This window comes from Cydia fagiglandana, chromosome 5 (genome assembly GCF_963556715.1).
Source record: "Cydia fagiglandana chromosome 5, ilCydFagi1.1, whole genome shotgun sequence".
Taxonomy (NCBI): domain Eukaryota; kingdom Metazoa; phylum Arthropoda; class Insecta; order Lepidoptera; family Tortricidae; genus Cydia; species Cydia fagiglandana.
The window spans coordinates 1610016-1631440 of NC_085936.1; the positions used below are offsets into that span (position 1 = coordinate 1610016).

The window sequence follows — 21425 nt, forward strand, 5'->3', positions numbered from 1 at the left end:
TATCCTGCTTAATTAAGTAGGTACGCCAAAGAGTATCTTGCTGGGTTGGCAAGATAGAACCATATACATTTGTAGAACGTATATAGGAATGCGGGCGTACAAGGAAGGAGTGCGAATATTGGTGGGAAGTTCAGTTTCAATACCTCACTATCTTCCAATATAAAATAATATTAACACCAAATGCTGGATTGTATAAAAAATTCTTTCAACTACCTTTTAACCATTACCTATCTTGAGATATACTTAGATACTTACGATTTTGGGCTTTGCCTGAAACTTACATAACATAACATTAAAATTAACCTAAGTCTGCCCATAGGCACATAAACCTCCTGGTGTATTCCGCAGGCTCCTCGAAATGACCTCGATGTGCCGAGTATTTCATCTGTAGATAACAAACTGTTTCCAATTTCCAGATCGTATCCTCGATCACAGCCTCCCTCCGCTTCGACGGCGCGCTCAACGTGGACCTGACGGAGTTCCAGACCAACTTGGTGCCGTACCCGCGCATTCACTTCCCTCTGGCCACCTACGCTCCCGTCATCTCGGCGGAGAAGGCGTACCATGAACAGCTGACGGTTGCCGAAATCACTAACGCTTGCTTCGAGCCTGCCAACCAGGTGAACGCTTTACCTATAAGCTTGTATATCCCACTGCTGAGAAAATGCCTCTATTTTCCACTGACCACAAGCCAAACAGAAGACTTGGCGCGCCACGTTCCAGACTAACTTATTACGCGTCCGTCATCTCTGCGGAGAAGGCGTACCATGAACAGCTGACGGTTGCCGAGATTACTAACGCTTGCTTCGAACCTGCCAACCAAGTGAACACTTTACAAGAAATAAGGTTTTATTTACATTTAATACCTTGCCTCTAAGACTGTTTGCCTTTTTCCCGTAAAACCGCTAAAAAGTCCACCTTCTCAAATCTCTGATGAGGGTTACGATTCCTCTCAAGTAGCGTAGCCTTGCCATTTACTTCTTTGGCATCACAAAGTGTAAACGCCAGTGCAGCATAAAAGACATTCGAATAATAGTGATCAAGGTAAAAACCTTGTATTCCAGATGGTGAAATGCGACCCGCGCCACGGCAAGTACATGGCGTGCTGCATGCTGTATAGGGGAGACGTGGTGCCCAAGGATGTGAACGCGGCCATCGCCACCATCAAGACCAAGAGGACCATCCAGTTTGTTGACTGGTGCCCCACAGGGTTCAAGGTAACTTTCATGGACAGCCATGTAGATGTAGACCATAGGCATGTGAGACGATTTGATAATACGACAGTAGACGAAATCATTTTGTGACGAGTTGTTTCATGGACCGCTTACATTTTAGGCTATCTGCAAATTTGCCCATCTGATTTTTAGGTGAGTTGACGCTGTAGACGACCTGGACCCCTATTCGACAAGCGACGTTTGACGTGTCGTGTTGATCTCCCGTTGATGTGGGAAGAATCATTAGTTCTCGAATACGTACAATGTCAAAATTTGACATTAACAATCCACAGTTAGGGTGACAAGCAAACCAAACCACACCACCCTTAGTTTAGGGTTGAGTTTTGGTTGTACCAAATGATATTATCCACCGTTGATGGAATCATCACTCAGTATGCAATAAAATCAACTGTTGATTTGACGTGGATGCGAAATCTGACAGTTGTACGTGTCGAATTTGGCCCCTGCATTTTTGACCATATGATACTAACCCATCATCAAACTATCCTCTGATAGTTCAGCTTAAAAAACATCGTAATGCCGGGACGTGCCCCTAGCCAGCCGTGTGTTCCAAGTTGAATGTAAGAATGTAGACGACCTGCGTGTTTGACCATATGATTATCAGTAACAATCAAACCACTAACACACTGTATTATTTTGGAGTATCCTTCTCCTAGATGGATTGCAAATCAATGCTAAGAGAACCATCTCCCCTGTGACGAAATAGCGTCTGCCCGACCCCGCTTCCACCTGATTTTGAGTTCCGGAAAACCCAGAATGGAGTTTCCGTAAGGCGCGTCAGGCGCGAGTAGGATCCTACCTGAAATAAGCGGCAGATTCCTGCAGCCGACCTGTCTCCATACGTATTGGCTCGCCTTTCCTGTGGGATAAGACAGTGAAGCCGCGTAATGCAGTTGCTGGGCATCCCTGCGTTTCCTTAATTCCGTCCCAGGCGGTGTAATGTCTTACACCATACCTAAATCGTCTGCAATAGACGCAATGATGCCACGCCAATGATGATGACTGTATTACGGCACAAAGTGACACAGAGATCAAGTTTCTTAATAGGACTAAAAATGTACTACCTTATGGTAGCTGCGCCGAGGACAAAACTGTGACTTTATATCGAGCCGATTTTGCTCACACACACGCTCACTTAAGGGACGGCAAGGACGCGCGCGAGCACACATTTTTGTAATTGGATAAACGGATTTTGGGGCCTGACTGGCCTGAGTACATGTATTTGAAGATACTTAGTTTCCCTGCGGTTAAATTATAGTATAATTAAATTTTACTTGTGTTCAGGTGGGCATCAACTACCAGCCGCCGACGGTGGTCCCTGGTGGTGACCTGGCGAAGGTGCAGCGCGCCGTCTGTATGTTGTCCAACACTACCGCCATCGCTGAAGCCTGGGCCAGGTATGGATGCTTATCTGAACTATTAAAGGTTAACTAAATCAACTACTGAAGGTTCCTGACCTGATTGGTGACCTAGCAAAGGTGCAGCGCGTTGAGTGTATGTTGTCTAACACTATTGCCATCGCCGAGGCCTGGGCCAGGTATGTATGCTTGGTTGCTTGCCTGTCTGGACTTCATCATTATCATAATCAATTAAAGGTTTCCTTGGCCATAGACAAATTCTATCAGGACTATCTGAAATATTCATAAACCAAATACATTCAGCTCATGAATTCATGCGTGTGATATAGCGCCCCCCCCCCCCCCCCCCCCCCCGCCGCTATGGAAAATGACGTCGCTGCGCAGTTGTAGACGCCGCAGTTGTAGAAAGATGCTAGATGTGGGGGGTCCCATAGACGTACGAGAAAACATTAGTTAGGTAATGGTGTCTTCTACGTCTTGATGAAATCCGAAGATCGCAATATCCACTACTTACCTACCTTTATATGTAGATATATCTAGAGTTGCAGTGACGGATTTGCCCTAAGGCCAAGTAGGCCCGGGCCCAGGGCGGCAAGATATAAGGGGCGGCAAATTGTGACAAAAAATTCGCTGATGATAACAAGAAATAACTCAAAATGTAGTAAATATGATGGGTGATGAGAAAGGGGCGGCTACAGGGCCTGGGGCCTAGGACGACAAGGACTACAAATCCGCCACTGAGACTTACGGCTCGATTCGGGAAATGAATTAGATACTCACTAGATATGAAATAGTAAAGATATGTGACGTTCTACTGCAAAAGGTACCTTATGGCGGCCGGCGCTTACGTCGCATAGTGCTGCAATAATATTGGAGCGGCGTTAATAATAGCGTAAGCGCCAGCCGCCATAAGGTAGGTACCTTTAACGTGGGACGTCACATATTTTTACTATATCGTATCTAGTTAATCTCTAATTCATTTCCCGAATCGCGCCGTAAGATAAGACGATTTTGATCTATTAAAACTGCAGACTTATTTTGGTGTCTTCTACGTCTTGATGTCATCCGATGATGCCAAGATGCTTATAATTTCTTACGTATCTTTTCCTTCGCAGACTTGACCACAAATTCGACCTGATGTACGCGAAGCGCGCCTTCGTGCACTGGTACGTGGGGGAGGGTATGGAGGAGGGAGAGTTCTCGGAGGCACGTGAGGACCTCGCCGCGCTCGAGAAGGACTACGAGGAGGTCGGAGTAGACTCCACTGAGGGGGAGCTTGATGAGGAGAATGAGTATTAAGAGGTTGGGAGGGTTGCCAGATCAGCCTAGCCAAGGTTACAATCGCTATCGCTTCGACAACGAAAAGCTTTATGTCTCTCACTCTTCCATATTAGTGGGACAGTGACAGTTGCGTTTCGATCGCTACGGAGCGTAAGCGATTGGCATCTTGGCTACGCGGCCAGAACAGAATTATCTCTAGGTAAAATGGGTCATTGAAGGGTTGGGGAGCTACGATCGTTGCTCCCGAAATGAACTCCAAAATTATGACAGTTATCTGGCAATCCTAGTTAGGTGCGTGGGCATTGACTACCTACACTTTGAGCGATACGTGACTGTTAAGTGTTATTACACTTTATTTAATTACACAAACGGGTCTACCGCGATATAATTTCATTGTTTTTACCTTTAATTCCGACGTTTCAGCTGAGTTGCACCAGCTGTGGTCACGGAAAGACTGACGCCCCAACAAATGTCAACGGAGATATTAAAAAACGCCACTAAACTACCCGAAATTGGCTGGTGGTGGTGAATTAGCTGGTGCAACTCAGCTGAAACGTCGGAATTAAAGGTAAAAACAATGAAATTATATCGCGGTAGACCCGTTTGTGTAATTAAATATCTGTTAAGTGTTGCCTACATCTTTATAAATTATACCTGGCCAATGCCCGTGGTAATGATAAAAAACTAGATACCTACTAGAAAAGAAGATATTTGGTAGCAAGACTAATGCAATGCATTAAATTTCTTTAGACAGTTGGATTAAAAATAACTTCCTAAGTTCTATGGTCTGAAACAAGCTGTAGGCATAAAAAAAAAGTTGGTCACCATAGTCAACGCTTATGATCCATAACCTAAACTTTAGTAACAGAGGAGATTAACTCTATTAACAATAAAAAAAATTAATGATCTAATAATTGTGGATCATTTTTCTTCTAAATGTTATTGAGATTTTTTGATACAAATCGTCAAATTCGCTTTGTTTTCGTCAATTTAATAATTAAGATAGTATTAAGACTCGAGCTTGACTGAAACGCTAACAGTGCAAACTTTCGGAAACTATTTTCAAATGTAAGTTTATGTCTGTGTTATGTTTAACTGCATTTATTAATTGTAACAAACGTGATAATATAATACCGTGGATTTAATATAGTTTAACGCTAGAACTAACTTATTTGACTTCTTGATTATGTGGTGAGAATTTTTGTACGTAGGTTTACGGATGTTTTTAATGCACAATAAACATTTTACACATTTATTCTTCTTTTATTTTTCCTTCTTCTTCTTCTCCGTCGAATTACTCTTGGCAGAGCAGTCGTGGTCACGTTGCAGCCATTGACCCGTCCCTGGACAAGTCTCTCCTCGCGTCACATGTCCGAAGTATCTGAAGATACGCGCTCTGACCGTAGCTGAGAGCCTCTCTTTCACCGTAAGTTCTTCAAGTATGGAGACGTTTGTATGGTGTTGTGTCCAAGATATTTTTCCTATCCTTTTGCTAATACCGCGGAATAAATAATAGTACTACATACAGAAATGACACTTCCTACAAAACCGAAATTTGACAATTTTGACAGCGATTCAGGAACGAATAATTCTGTCCCTTCTAATGTATGGCACTATCCCTTTCGGCTATGTAGGGTTCTTAAAATTCAAGTCATTATCTTATCTGTGGTCGGGCACGCAAAGGGACGTCAAGTTGTGTCAACCCTAATAATTGCTCGGAGAAATGCGAAGCCCTTTCGAGCATTCTCGGCTCCGTACCAATCAAATGGCACCTCATGGGTCATGGATTAAAATCGGCTTAGTAGCTTTGAAGTTACGAGTTTACATGCAAATAAAATCATATTTCGACCATTCGCAGTCAAGTATAGAATGACGCTATTCCGGATGCGGCGCAATTTTGAGAACCGCCTTCGAGCAGAAGACAAAGGCGACCGAGGTGAGTTGTGACAGAGGAGTTATTTTTTTTTATTTAGAACACAAACAGTCACATAATGCAAATGGGTTTTTAGTACAATGTAGTGTACTTAACATACTTAAGAAACATTTTTTTTTTAAAGTCTTGACATTGTCGATTTTTTGAATCTATTAACTAAAAACTAGGTCGCAATAGTGCGCGTTTGTTAGTTCAAGTTGCGAGCTAACGAACGCACACCATTGCGAGCTCACTAACAGTTATTAGATACCAAAAAATCGACAATGTCACAACTCTCCTCTGTCACAACTCACCTCGGTCTCCCCTACAGGCAATAAAAAATAAGTCTTTTATTCGAATAAAGTTTATTTACATAAATAAATGTACAAAACTACGCAGTAGGTAGGTACACACTTACATAGAGTCCGTACATACCACGTAAATATCGCGTCATACAACATTTCATACATTTTTATAAACCACGTCTAAGGATAAGATACCTGTATTAAGAGATCTTGTTACATCCATTAGAAACCGTTATTTGTGACGTTATCTGTGAAAAGGGACCTTATTGTCGAAGGCGCTTACGCCATTATTAACAATGCTCCGATATAAATACAATGCCGCGCGACGCTGTGCGGCGTAAGCTCCATCGACAATAAGGTCCCCTTTCATAGATAATGCCCCATTTGAGTCATAGTGGCCTAAATCTATATTAATATATGTAATCATACCCATTCTAGGATTTACCTCAGCTTTTTTACAATTGGGTCTATAATCGTATGTAGAAACAATACTGAATTTATTAGTAGGTATACAAATAATGGCATTAAAAATAAAATCATAAAAAAATAGTTACTTGTATTTGCATTATACCATTATAACTTCTGGGGTTATACCGTTGGCAGCAAAAGAATACTTACTACTTATCAATAACACTTTATCACTTTATTGTAATTTTAATTAATTTTTTATTTTATTGCAATTTTCTTCTAAGTACAACAAAATACATAGTAACTTTCAGTTCGAAACAGGATTCGTATAAGTTTTTTTTTTTGTAAATTGAGCACTTTCGAGCGTTTTAGCATCGCACATAAGGCCATAATAGCCACTGGAAAACGCAATTAATTGTTTATCCTATTAAACGTAACAAACTCTAAATTAAAACTGTTTTTTTCAACGGCCGTTACGCGTAGCAGCTTTCAGAAAATATATCATTATCATTGAATAATTTTACGGTTTAGACTCACTTGTTTTTAGTCACTCGCGCGACATGACTCGAGTGACTAAAAACAAGTGAGTCTAAACCGTAAAATTATTCAATGTTAGTGTGTCTCACAACAGCTTGTGACCATTTACGTTTACAAAAAGTTTAAAGTTTAATTTACAAAACTCTGGGTAAGTATAATTTATTGTAAAAATACTTGTCGTGATGTCAGAGCCGGATCGATCAATCGGTAAATTATGTAGTCGCTTTGCCACGTCTAGAAAGAATAAAAATTTCAAGCATCGATCGAATGTAACGGAGATACGGCACCATCTTCTAGATGCGTTTTAATACGGGACCGCGTACCGACAACGACGCAAAACAACGCAAAAATTCACTTCAAAAGCACAGAATTTTGATCGTAGAAGAAGTATACAGGGTGGCCAAAAAATAAGTGCATTCCCGTTGCCAGGGAGGTTTTGGGATTATACTGAGCAAAAATTTGGCTGTTTCAAACATTTTGGCTGGTCAATTTTCTATGGGAGGGTAAATTTTTTTTTCGCGATTCCGGGGTTGGCTCCGTAGTAAAAGTTACTATATAATTCCAAAATCTCCCTGGCAACGGCATTCCCGTTACTTATTTTTAGGCCAGCGTGTATATTCACTAGGTCACTAGGGGGCACTTGCACCATTCCGCTAACCCGGGATTAATCAGTTAAACCGTTAACGTTAAAAAACAGGCTTAACACTCCTATTTTCATCTCAATTAAAATATACATATACACTGGTTTTATTAAAAAAGCGTAAAATAAACAAATGTTCTTTAAATAATAAAAAAAAAATGGAAAAAATAATATATATATATGTATATATAGGATAAAATTACTCTATTAACTTACATACAAACATATATTTAAAATATAAATATCAATTAATTTATTAAAATAATGTCATTACGACAACCGATAATTAACTACTGCTTAAAGGTCGGGTTTAACTGGCCCCGTAAACAAGGCTGGCAGCCATGACTCGAACAAAAAAGATACCCTCGCATGTACCTATTACTAACCAATTAAATCTAAACCTTATGTTAAGACCATTAGAGTCCAATCTTAATTTTATTCTGTGTGTTTGAATCATTAGTTTAAATCCAAATGCAACTGTGTATTTAAGAATATTTACTTACTTACTTACTTACTTACTTATTATTGAACATTGTCATAAGTGCTTGCTTATTGCGTAACTTATAATTTTTAAGTTAACTATTTTTATGTAGTCTTATAAGTGAAATTCCTGTAATTTCTTAGACAAATAAAGTTTCTATAAACCGAACCTAATGTCAAATGGTACTGGTAACCATGGTAACGCCAGGTTTAACCGGTTAACCCCGGGTTAGTGGAATGGTGCAAGTGGGCCTAGGTAATGTCACCTCTATATGCTAGTGTACTCGGCGTGCTAGTCGTGGTGAGGCTTGGGGCGCAGCAGGGCGGTGGGCGCGGCGGCGGCGGCGGCGCGCGGGAACCAGCCGCGCGGGCCCCGACCCGCGCCGCTCTCCTCCACGCGCTCGCCGAACAACCAGTGTCTGGAAGTGGCACGGGATAGTACTTTGTTACAAGGTTGGGATATAAGGAATGTTCGCAAATAGCGGCTTTCCGTCGAAATACGATCAAAAATGATGATGCGAATCGGACTCGCGCACGAAGGGTTCCGTACCATAATGCAAAAAAAGGCAAATAAAAAAAACGGTCACCCATCCAAGTTCTGACCCCGCCCGACATTGCTTAACTTCGGTCAAAAATCACGTTTGTTGTATGGGAGCCCCACTTAAATCTTTACTTTATTCTGTTTTTAGTATTTGTTGTTATAGCGGCAACAGAAATACATCATCTGTGAAAATTTCAACTGTCTAGCTATCACGGTTCGTGAGATACAGCCTGGTGACAGACGGACGGACGGACGGACAGCAGTCTTAGTAATAGGGTCCCGTTTTACCCTTTGGGTACAGAACCCTAAAAATGAAAGTGGACTGAGGCATGATAAACAGCAATATTACATGAACAGTACATAAACTGGCTAGATTAACTTCCTCCTCGTTCCCTCATCAATTTAATTCAATTACCCAAATCGTTTAGACCACTCATTCAAAATGCATAGAGCATCAAAGAAAATACACTCAAAATCTGAGTGTATGTTTGTAATGTATGTCTTTGATAAAAACAAATTACTCACTTCCTCTGCCTTGTAGCTCTTATAACGTCGCCCGGCTGCAAAGGTAGACGGGGCTCATCTGTACACGGAGCCGCCAGCGCAGCCCTCGGCCTGCTGAAGATGGGCACCCAGCGACCGGAGTAGTTGGCCACGGCCGTGTAAAGACGGGAACGGACGCGCTTGTCCGCTTTTTGGGCTAGCTGTTCAAGCTGGAATAGGAAGAGAATAGTTATTTGTTTCACTCGGGGGCAAAGTTGTTGTTTAACTCGTGCTAATATTGATACCCGAGCAAGCGAAAGATTCCAAAATTGAACCACGAGCGTAGCGAGTGGTTCGATAATTGGAATCTTGAGCGTTGCGAGGGTTTCAAAGCACGAGGGTTAAACAAAATTTGCCCCCGAGTGAAACACAAAATTTTTCACCACACCACCCGAAGCAAATATTAAATGTAAAATATCAAACAAAATCAAACCAAATCAAATCCAAATGAATGTTATTTTAAATATTTATCATCCTTTAAAAGTCAATTCTACCAGCAAACATACGAAAACAACTCCAAATTTGCATTTGATTACTTTGCCTCACATGTGAATAAAATGCAACTTTGCTATCGGTTTTTGAAGTGCAAAGTAAGCCTTTCCGAGCTGGTGTGGTGTAATCAAATGCAAATTTTGAATTGGTTTCTTATGTTTGCTGGTAGAATTGACTTTTAAATGATGATTATGGATGATAAATGCTCGGGTATCAATATTAGCACGAGCGGTTAAACAACAACTTTGCCCCCTTGTCAAACAAATAGGTAACTATTACAGTTCTAAAGCAAAGTAAATAATGAGCCAAACATCAAAACAGAAGACTAGCAGGCGTAGAGCCAGAACCACCACCATAAACGTTATAAAAAGGTCTCTATTGTTTCCCATAAAGTTTTAAGTCATAATGTATTGTTTGTCCGCATTTTTGTTAGTCATAATTTGGTTTTTCTCAGAAACGCGTAACATTTCAGGATTGCCAACAAACCTAACCTATTTATAGGCTAACTTTACGAAAATCCTGAAAAGTTAACGGTTTCTGAATTATGACTAATGATAATCTGACAATCATTGAGCTGTACAATTTGGTGCCATGACCAGGAGTCCTAAAGCAAAATGCCTTAAAACACGTTTTGCTGCCAATTTTGCATAGTTCTTATGGTACCGGTAAAATATACTTTCAGAGACATAAAGAGGACGGTCCCTACCAGTGCACAACTTAATAGGTATGTACAGTCGCCATCAGATATATCGGAGCGGCCAAGGTGTTCACAATATCTGAACAAGCACTCTAACGCTTTGACAATAGAGGCATGTTCAGATATTTGTGACCACCTTGGCCGCTCCGATATATCTGATGGCGACTGTAGTACCAACCTACTGGTCCCCCAGCGTCTTATTAAATATCTCTTTTTTTTTTTTTAATTATGAATGGGCTTACTCATGGCCACAGACTAGCCGAGGCGTAGACGTGGCCTACGATGGAGCGAGCTCGCCCAGAAGGTGCCTGTTCACTCTTGATTTGATTTGATCTCATACTATTATAGCGAGCACGACGAATCATTCTTAAAAAGCGAAACCTTGAACTGATACTTACTGTAAGATCATATTGCCCGCAACCTTCCCTCACCGGCCAAGTAAGGCCATCATACAGATGTCCCTTAAACACGATATGCCAGTTATCCTTCCACCCCCGATCGTAGGGAAACACGAAGGCTGGTAGACCGGCTTCCTGGCGACGGCAGACTGCTTTTTCTAGGATCCAGTCTTCTATTGTGGTGCGGTTGCGAAGGATGCTTCGGATCTGGTGAAGAAATTGAAGGGTTCACTTAAAGTCAGCTGTTTTTATCTTAAGGATCCCCAATGCAGAAGAGGGGTGTTACATGTTTGACGTCAATGTCTGTCTGTCTGTCTGTACGTATGTGGGTTTGTCTGTGGCATCGTAGGTCTCCAACAGATGGACCGATTTCAATGCGGTTTTTTACGTGAAAGCGAGTTTACTTACGGTGGTTCTTAGCTATGTTTGATTGAAATCGCCCCAGCAGTTTGAAGAGTATCAGCTCTTTTCCAAAATAATGTAAGACATTTTTGGCATAACTCGTTTTTTTTTGGCATATAGAATAGAGTAAGGGATATTTTAAATTATTAATTTAATAGTTAATGTATATGTGGTTTTTTTTTACTCCAAGTATGTTATTGGCCTTCAAACTTCCAATTAAGCGAACTGAGTTTTACCTGTAGAAACAGCAGTGTACCGACAGCAAGCACGACACCGACGCACATGCCGATGGCGAGTAGCGTCAGCAACAGCGTCGGCAGCGTCAGCAGCACGCGGGGAGCGCGCACGCCGCTCTGGACGTACCATGCGCGGTTCAGAGCGTGGTACATGCAGATTGACAGCACCTGAGAACGGTACAAAAATAAGAGGGTAAATAAATATACTCTATATCGTCAGGTGACAAGCAAAAGTCACTAACTAACACCATTGAAATTATTGGACGATAAACCGTGTTACAAGTGTAATAAAGTGCATTGTAACTTTATTTTTTTGATAGTACTTAGTGACTTTTGCTTGTCACTTGTCACGATATGGCACCACAAATGCAAACAGATTTACAATGTAGACACAGGTAGCAACGGGCAGTCTTATCGCTGTAAGCGATCTCTTCCAGACAACCTTAGGGAAATAAGTTTTTAGTTGCACGCAAAAATACGCAAGAAAGTATAATGGGTTAGCACTTAGCATTGGTTAACTAGTACGTTATTATGTCGTGTATTAGCAAAACAATATTTTGTTTTATTTAATATAAACTTCCGCAAAGTAACGCCTGATTCTATTAAAGTCTAACCCCCTTATTCATAAAACTTTACGGACCTGATTTAGTTAAATTATGTTTTATTTCTTTCTTACAAATACATCAGTCAAAATGACAGATAAAGACAAACAATTCATGGCTATAGTTCGTTTTTTTAGCATTAGAAAGAACTTGAAAGAAGGTAAGCGATCTTGACATGTCTTTTAATTAAAAACTCTTTTTAAAAATCAATAACTATTTCTTATGAAAGCAGAAGAATATAAATGATCGTATTAGATTCATAATTGTTTCATTCAGTTACGGCAAATCCGTAACTTATTTTTAAAATGTGTTTTTCAAACATCAAGATTATCTACCTTATACCTTATTTCTAATGCTAAAAAAACGAACTATATTTCAGGCCAGCATGGTATAATAATATACTCCGCCTGGTACTCTCTTCCCGTCTTTTCTAGGTCACCTGACTGACACAAGCCTAAGTCATCATGCGACAGCAGAATGGGAAAACAAAGGTATAAATATAAATGGGAAGTACATAAATAACCTACGGTTTGCGGATGACGTTCTAATTGTGGCCGAAAAACCAAAAATACTGGAGGAAATGATCCTAGAATTTGACACAGCATGCAAGGAAGCAGGCTTAGCAATGAACATGAAAAAATGCAAAATTATTACTAATGGAGATAAAATACCAATAAAGCTTGGAAGAAACAATATGGAATATGCTGAAGATTTCACATACCTGGGACAGATAGTTTCCTTCAAAGACAGACTCGACAAGGAAGTAGACTACAGAATAAGTAGAGCGTGGAAAAAATACTGGTCTCTAAAAGCAATTCTAAAGAGTGACATGTCGATGGCCATTAAGAAAAAAGTATTTGATACTGCTGTCCTACCTACCTTAACTTACGGTGCCCAAACCTGGAGCCCCACCAAGAAACACACACATAAACTGAAGATTTGTCAAAGGGCAATGGAACGGTCCATGCTAAAAATTCAAATTAAAGACAGAATCAGAAATGAAGTTATAAGAGAGAAAACTGGAGTAAAAGATGTAACACAAGCAATAAAAAAGAGTAAATGGGCCTGGGCTGGCCATGTATGTCGCACTACAGATAACCGGTGGACCAAACATGTCACAGAATGGTTACCAATAGACACACCGAGAAAACAGAAAAAACCGAATACTAGATGGAGAGATGAGCTACGAAATTTCGATAGATTCTGGTGGAGAACAGCACAGAATAGGAAGGAATGGGAAAAACTGGGGGAGGCCTTTTCCGCACACGCGGCATGCAAATGAATAAAATAAATTGAAAAACAATAAAAGTTAAAAATTAATAATTTAATAAATAAGTATAATAACAAAGAAAGTGTAAAAATAACAAAAAACGCATGAAATAAAGGCTATTACTATTACTATGTTCATGGCTAATTCAGGCAAGAAAACTTACAATGGACGCCTGGAGACAACCTAGCACTGCGAACGCCAAGAAGTGCGTGAAGTACGCGTGGTTGGCGTGACCCACGCAACAGTTGATCCACGGACAATGGTGGTCCATTTTTAATATACATCGCCCACCTGTGAGATAAAGAATATTATTAGATACCGTAAAATCAGGTAAGTTTTTCAAATTATAATGAGTATCTAATATAGAAAAAAACATTCGTTTATCTAAGTAACAATAATATACTAAATAATAATAATATAATATACTCCTGTACTATTGCGGTACTATGCAACGTAAGCGCCAGCCGTCATAAGGTACCTTTTCCCGTTGAAAATCACATATAAATGCAACAAGTACAAATCAAAAAGGCTTGTTGATAATGATTTATTTTTGTTATAAACTGGTCCATAGTTGTATTAAAAGACAATAGTTAGGTACCTGATTTTACGGTACGTAAGAAAATCAGAAACAAGATGATGCATTAAGTTTGTATGTGTTAAAAGGGAAATGGGGTCACTGTGATTATTGAAAATGAGTTGCTTAGCTACAAACTCTATTAAAATAGAAGTTGCTTTATGCATTGTGGAGTATACTTGCATTTACTACAATGGTGTGACCGTGGAGCTTTGTATCCATTGCAGATTGTGCAGACCTGCAGGTATTCTGTGTCTTTCTCATTTGCCTGTAAAAAACAATATCAATTATAAACAACAATACGATTTTGATCATGATTTGAAGAAAATGAGACCAATTAAAAAGTTGATTTAAGGCTGAATGGGAAAAAGGTGACTTTGTTCATAATCGACACATCTAAAAGAAGATCTCTATAAATATAATTAATTTCAGGTTAATATATAGAAGATCACCAAAACAAAAGATGTCACAAAAACAATAAAAAAGTTAAAATGGAAATGGTCAGGACATACAATTAGAGGCAAAGAAAAATGGTCGAAATCGATAATGAACTGGTTCGCAGGCCATAAGAAAAGGAAAAGAGGTAGATCATTTAGAAGATGGGTGGACGACATCAAAGCCACAGCAGGAACCACATGGACGAGAGTTGCCAAGGATAGAGAGGAATGGAGAAGGTTGGAGGAGGCCTTTTGCCAATAAATGGCACACAGACAGAAAAAAAACGCAAGAACTGTAGAAAATAATGCAATTTACAGTCTGAAATAAAGGATTATTACATTACATATTACCAGAGAGCGCAACTTTGGTGCCGATGACGTCATTATGACGTTAAGTCGCATATAGGATGTTTTTTTAAAACAACATTGTAACACCTCAATGATTCTTAATAATGATAATATATATATATATATATATATATATATATATATATATATATATATATATATATATATATAATACTTTATTTATAAAAATGCTTGGTAATTTACACAAAAAATAATGTAAACATTAAAAAACTATACGAAACGATCTCCTTCTCGTTCAATATGCTTTGTTGTTTTCAAATGTTTCTCTATATTGCTTGCTTTTGCTGTTAAATTTTGGTCACATTTTTTCATTTTTTACAATCAGAAAAGGAAATTTCTGCAAATACGGCTGCAAAGACTCCATAGCGACTTCAAACAATAATATTTCGGTTATATTTTAATAATAAAAAAATAAGTATACAGTAATTGGTTGTCATTTCCAACAATCTTGTTTTTAACATGACAAAGACATTTAGTTATGTGTTTATACGTGGCCAGTACGTATAAAGAGTCTCAAGTTTCAATATCAGTAAACTAAAGAGGCTAATAAATTATTATTTGTTTAAGTATCTATAATCTAGATAACAACACTCTGTATTTAGCTTCACGTCATACGTCTGTCATCGGCACCAAAGTTGCGCTCTCTGCATATTACATTACATCAGGTTAATATAATTTTTATACTGTAAATATTTTCTCTACAATTGTTAACAATAGAATACGTGCAACACTAGATAAGAAACAACCTGTGGAACAAGCTGGCTTCAGGAAAGGATTCTCGACCATGGACCACATTCACACTTTAGAGCTTGTAATCGAGAAGTATCAAGAATTCCGACGCCCATTATACATTGCATTCATCGACTACCAAAAGGCGTTTGACACAGTTTCCCACGAGAGCATATGGACGACTCTAAAAACTCAAGGCATAGAAAGTGGATACATAAATATATTTAAAAACATCTACAAAAAAGGCAGCAGCAGAGTGAAGCTGGAAACCATGGGTCCGGCCTTTCCAGTGGAAAGAGGAGTCCGTCAAGGTGACCCCTTATCACCAACTATTTTCATTGCCGTACTAGAGAACGTCATATGCAGCTTAAAATGGAAAAACCAAGGCCTATTTATCAAAGGGAAATATCTCAGCCACCTCAGATTCGCAGACGACCTGGTGCTGCTCGCGGAATCGTCCCGAAACCTGCAATCCATGATAGATGGTCTCCAAAATGCAAGCAAACAAGTAGGACTGGAGATGAATATAAATAAAACAAAAACCATGACCAACTCAAAACAAATAGATATCATTGTAGACAACAAACCATTAGACTATGTTGAAAGCTATATATACTTAGGAAAGCAGATTGGTTTCAACAACAAGAACAATGAACTAGAAGTTGACAGAAGAATCAAAAATACATGGAACAAATATTGGTCTTATAAAGAAATATTTAAAAGTAGCATGCCAATAACTCTTAAAAAGAAGGCTATGGACACCTGCCTCATCCCCAGCTTAACATATGCTTGCCAGACATGGAAGTTCACAGAAAAAATAAAAAATAAAATTATTACTTGCCAGAGGGGAATGGAACGAAGCATGTTGAACATAAAAAAGATACAAAAGATAAGACATAGTAAAATAAAAGCAACAATAAAAGCAATAGATGCTCTAGAACACGCTAGAAAGCTAAAATGGAGATGGGCTGGACATGTGGCTCGCCTTAAAGACCACAGATGGACAGCCATAGTCACGAACTGGAAAGGCCCAGACGGTAAGCGCCGAAAAGGCAAACCAAACATGCGCTGGGAGGAAGACATGAAAAGAATTGCTGGTCCAAATTGGAAAAAAATAGCACAAGACCGTGAAAAATGGATATCTTTGGAAGAGGCCTTCACCTAACGGGTTCCTACAAATTAAATCAACTTAAATATATTAACAAACTTATGTATAACAAAAGGAAATAAAAGGCTTTTTATTTTTTTTATTTTTATTTTTTATTATTTTATTTAATACTGTAAATATAGGTACCAATTTATTTAATTTTAAATTACAGTAGAACCCGCTTAAGACGATTCTGAGGGGACTTAGCAAAAAAAGCGTCTTAAACAGGAAATCGTATTAAACGTGAAAAAAAAACTAGTATTATTTCATGTACAAACACCGCAGCGGTGATAATGACCGAATGATATCTAAGTGTAGGTAGGTACAAGTTCACACGGTTAAATAATCTAAGAGCACTAACTATAGTTTCAATTAGAAAATTTAGAAAGTCGTGGAGTAACTAACTGCAAATGAAAATCTGAGCGATAGCCTGCACTCCGTGGTGCATAACTGTCAAGCAGATGGCGTAGCATTCTCACGCCGATAAGGCTTCTTTCTAATTATAGTAGACTCAAACCAAACGGACGACTGGGATCATATCTCTATCTCTCTCACCCCAGCTTCAACCGTGCAAGTGTGAATGAGAAGTTTTATGACCCCGGTCGTCCGTTTGGTTTGGGTCAACTATAGCTTACCGGTCTCCACCCCAAAGGCACATAGCCCGGTCCCTCGAGCAAAGACTGCAGGAAGTAGTACAGAGTGCCTCCGGAGAGGAACAGGAACAGGCAAGCGTGGACGGCGCCGCCGAGGGAGCCCTGCGGCGGCCACCACATGCCGATCAGGTGCACCATGGACCATGTCACTAGCTTTATTATACCTGGAAATAATATATTCTGTTCACAATGATCATATTTTATTATAGGAAAATTACAACACGTTCAAAACAAGTTTTCTTTTATTTTTTGCCATTTTATATATTGTGACGTTTTCCCACTTTTGTGTTATTTCTAGTCAGGATCGCAAGCCCTTTTCATAGGTAGTATTTTTAACTGTTTTTGTTACCGCCATACAAAGTATACGGGGAAATGGTAACACAATAGGAAAAAAACTCTGGGACATTTTTTTATCCCATTAGGATCGAAAGACCGCGTGATTCTGAGTAGAAATAACGGAAAAATGGCAAAAAATAAAGAAAATGCTTGAATAGGTACTATTCATTCAAATTTCTGTATGAAAACTTGAAAAACAATTGCATTGGTCAGTAGATAGGTTTCCCAGATTTTAACAAAATTAATATTAAGTAGAAAATAATGAGACGAACGTTTCTTGACCATAAAGCTCTTAGTGTTGGCAATTTAGTAGATAATGAAATAGTTAAAAAAATAAGTACTGTACAAATTCATACTTATTTATACAGTTTTATAGTTTTGACAACGTCTATAACGATTCAGGAAAGGATCTTATAATCAAATACATACCCAAAACACAAATGGGACCCCAATGCAGAATTCTTCGTAAGGAACCAAACATTTTAGGTTGTCTAAGCTATTATTTAAGGGCTGGAATTATTTCAGGAGCATTTCTCCTCATGCATTCTCTTCCCTTCACACAATATGAATAAAATGTACGTAAATAATGGTCCGAAAATGTAAAAAACAACACTCAACGCAAAAGCACCGACCACCAATCGGCTGACATCTGTCATCGACGACAGCTACAGAATGTTTCCCGATACAATTTTCTTATTACCCTATTACATTAAAAAAAGAAAAGTAAGCTGGCAACTGCCGCCTTACCATAGAGAACGTGGAGTCAAAAGTCAAAGAATAGTCATATATAGCTGGTTAAGCAAATTATGTCAGTAAAAAAAGGCGCGAAATTCAGTTTTTCTATGAGACAATATCCCTTCGCGCCTACATTTTTCAAATTTGCCGCCTTTTTCTACTGACAAGATCTGCTTGACCAAGTATAAATACATATATATATATTATACTACTCTTTGTCTCGAAGGCTTTAGTCACTTCATTTATTTTATTTCCTTTATCTTACAACGATTTATTTATATTTAAGAATGTATGTCATTTTAGTCGCTGTGTGTTTTCTTTTATAAAAAAGATATCTAGACACGCGGCAGCGTGTCAAGCCAAGTTCAAGCAAAGGAACTGGCTAGCCAGCGCCAAGTGTAATATTACACGAACCACTTGGTGCCACTTTTGACCCTTCTATAACTCAAAACATCTTTAACGTAAACACATAAAACTACGTGTGTTTAATTATATCCATAAGGACATCTAGAAGCCCAAATTTCATGAAGCTAGCTCAAACGGTTATAAAGATATGAAGGTCAAAAAATCGTAAATTTTAAGACTGACTGACATACCTATAGTACCTAAACCTAACCTACTTCCAGATGACCCAGAAGGATGAAATTTGGAATCCAGCTCAGTTATTGTGTGAAAGCGTAGGAAAAAATCTAAAAATTTTAAAAAGTTATAAAATAGGGGGGGTCCCCATACAAAAAAACCATTTTTTATTGTGACTGACATATAAGTACCTAAACCTAACCTACTTCCAGATGACCTAGAAGGATGAAATTTGGAATCCAGCTCAGTTATTGTGTGAAAGCGTAGGAAAAAATCTAAAAATTAAAAAAAGTTATAAAATTGGGGGGGTCCCCATACAAAAAAACCATTTTTTATTGTTACTGACATATAAGTACCTAAACCTAACCTACTTCCAGGTGACCTAGAAGGATGAAATTTGGAATCCAGCTCGGTAATTGTGTGTAAGCGTAGGAAAAAATCTAAAAATAAAAAAATAAAAAAAGTTAAAAAATAGGGGGGGTCCCCATACAAAAAACCAGTAATACGCGCTAAACAACCGGCCAACGGTGTGTCGTTGGCGGCGCGCGGCACCACATAATTAATACAAAGAACAGAAGTAAAAAACATGCAGCGGAAACACAAGAAAAAACATTAAATCTCAATACCTGCCTAGTTTTCTTTACAAAAAGTATTGATATCCCATCAAAAACATAAATGTAAAAAAGGAGAGCCAAGTTCAATACAAAAATTATGCTTGGCTGTGGGGTTCGCCGCAAAAAGAATGGAGATTTAAATGAGTGCCAAGTTCTATGCAAAATCGAAATATGTATTTATAGGAACAAAATAACATTATAAACAAGTATTAAACTCTATTTCTTTGCTTTATTGGATACCTATAACAATTGCTGTTATTTAAAAAAAATGTGAGATCTTAAAGTAGGTTAGATTTGGCTTGGCCAGTTTTTATCAGAATTACAAAATATATATGTTGAATAACTTTATAAAATGACTGATGTAATGAAAACTGGCCAAGTCAAATCTAACCTGCTTTAAGATCTCGCATTTTTTTTAAATAACAGCAATTGTTATAGGTATCCAATAAAGCAAAGAAATAGAGTTTAATACTTGTTTATAATGTTATTTTGTTCCTATAAATACATATTTCGATTTTGCATAGAACTTGGCACTCATTTAAATCTCCATTCTTTTTGCGGCGAACCCCACAGCCAAGCATAATTTTTGTATTGAACTTGGCTCTCCTTTTTTACATTTATGTTTTTGATGGGATAAACTTTTACAGTGCACACTGGCAAAATTTAAAAAAAGTGTAACCCCAATTTTGCCAGTTGACAGATATGACAACACCGGTTACCACGTCACGCAGTTGTCTTGTCTGTCACATCGCGATATTTTTGTGGCTCTTTTACGTTTAGGGTGTGTGCATTCTTTATGTGTTGTGCTACTTATGTGGAAAATTAGGTGATATTCTTCCTTTTCCCGGGTAAGTACACTATTTTCACAGTTCGATATCCATGTAAAGTGCTGGTTTGCGGTTCCATTAAGTTACCCTAGATTCTAGTTGAAGTTTTTCTGTGCACATTACACGACCGCCGGCGACTATAATTTTATTGTCATCGCATCAATACGAGTAGATTCTGAGAAAATGCATAGAATAGATCATGTTGCAGCGTGTAACATGCACTGCGCGCGCTCGTAGGCGCTAAGTTATTCACAATTTAGCGAGTGTATGTCACGCGGTGAGGTACATGTCGCCTGCTTAGTTTGCACTATTTGTAGTGGGATGTAGACGGTGTAGTTTCTCTAACGTGTGCTGTGTTGTTGCAGATAGTGATCCTAAACCGCCAAGATGCCGAAATCGGTGAGTTTCGCTTGTTTTTCATGTTATAGGTTACGAGTGCCGTAGTGGCGAAGAGTGAGCGCGGGCTGCATGTAATCGTGATTTCACCATCGCTATGTGATCGAGCGACAGTACAACTACTAACACACATAAATGCCTAATGTAAACAACTCATACAGCTGCATTTGCGACCATAACATGAGGTATTTTAAAACTTTTAACACTTATCATTCTTATAGGTGTGTTAAAAGTAAAAGTGTGGCTAATGGATGATAACAAATGTTGTAACTAGGTTCTGAGTTATCTGTTTGAAGAAAGATAAGATCAAGATAATTCTATTATGATATGCCAAACATTTCCCTTAAGATGGAAATATACCTAGTTGGAAATTTTAATAAAATTTCTTGCTCTGGCCGGCAGCTGACCATAACCAATCCTTATCATTTTTATGCAGACTTTTTTTATCAGAGCATCCTGTATGGCAATGACATTGATGCTTACTCATACTTGATTCATAAAATTAGTGTATTTATTTTGAGTAATTGATGATCAAACATTACCTGTTACTGTTTTCTTGTTATTTTCCTGTGATTTATTATGAACATGTAGCAAATGAGTTTCTTACAATTGATAGTTAAACATAATATGACATCACTTTGTGACTACAACTGCATTATATGAGTCATTAAAATTGTGAAACTATATCAAAT

General features: G+C 38.5%; 4 protein-coding genes across 7 annotated transcripts in view; 2 read left to right on the forward strand and 2 right to left on the reverse strand.

Annotated features, from left to right (window-relative positions):
* LOC134664292 (tubulin alpha-1A chain) overlaps nucleotides 1–5127 on the forward strand; it is a 30126-nt gene extending 24999 nt beyond the window's left edge. For all 4 annotated transcript variants that reach the window (XM_063520855.1, XM_063520853.1, XM_063520852.1 and 1 more), the window contains 4 exons: nucleotides 417–620; nucleotides 1065–1217; nucleotides 2520–2632; nucleotides 3709–5127. In XM_063520855.1, the coding sequence (XP_063376925.1) occupies nucleotides 417–620; nucleotides 1065–1217; nucleotides 2520–2632; nucleotides 3709–3892 (654 nt within the window). In that variant the 3' untranslated portion in view covers nucleotides 3893–5127. The remainder of the gene's footprint in view (nucleotides 1–416; nucleotides 621–1064; nucleotides 1218–2519; nucleotides 2633–3708) is intronic.
* The window catches only part of LOC134664298 (uncharacterized), a 184378-nt gene that overhangs the window by 3703 nt on the left and 159250 nt on the right, over nucleotides 1–21425 (reverse strand). The gene's annotated exons all lie outside the window — the stretch shown is intronic.
* LOC134664297 (palmitoyltransferase ZDHHC6) lies at nucleotides 6135–18228 on the reverse strand. Its single transcript, XM_063520861.1, has 8 exons — nucleotides 18012–18228; nucleotides 17229–17410; nucleotides 14095–14179; nucleotides 13501–13628; nucleotides 11466–11633; nucleotides 10828–11034; nucleotides 9223–9410; nucleotides 6135–8575 (listed from the first exon to the last, which is right to left on the reverse strand). The coding sequence occupies exons 1-8, from the start codon at nucleotides 18061–18063 to the stop codon at nucleotides 8449–8451; spliced, it is 1137 nt and encodes a 378-aa protein (XP_063376931.1). The 5' UTR covers nucleotides 18064–18228; the 3' UTR covers nucleotides 6135–8448.
* The window catches only part of LOC134664283 (moesin/ezrin/radixin homolog 1), a 67065-nt gene continuing 65871 nt past the window's right edge, over nucleotides 20232–21425 (forward strand). The window contains exons 1-2 of the mRNA XM_063520843.1: nucleotides 20232–20358; nucleotides 20703–20736. Coding sequence (XP_063376913.1) covers nucleotides 20725–20736 — 12 coding nt within the window. The 5' untranslated portion in view covers nucleotides 20232–20358; nucleotides 20703–20724. The remainder of the gene's footprint in view (nucleotides 20359–20702; nucleotides 20737–21425) is intronic.

Coding starts and splice junctions, on each gene's coding strand:
- LOC134664297 (XM_063520861.1), bottom strand. CDS start 18,063: ATGTTTGGTTCCTTACGAAGAATTCTGCATTGGGGTCCCATTTGTGTT. Junction 11,035..11,465: donor GTACACTGCTGTTTCTACAG/GTAAAACTCAGT, acceptor TTTCTTCACCAG/ATCCGAAGCATCCTTCGCAA. Junction 8,576..9,222: donor AGAGCTACAAGGCAGAGGAA/GTGAGTAATTTG, acceptor TGCCACTTCCAG/ACACTGGTTGTTCGGCGAGC.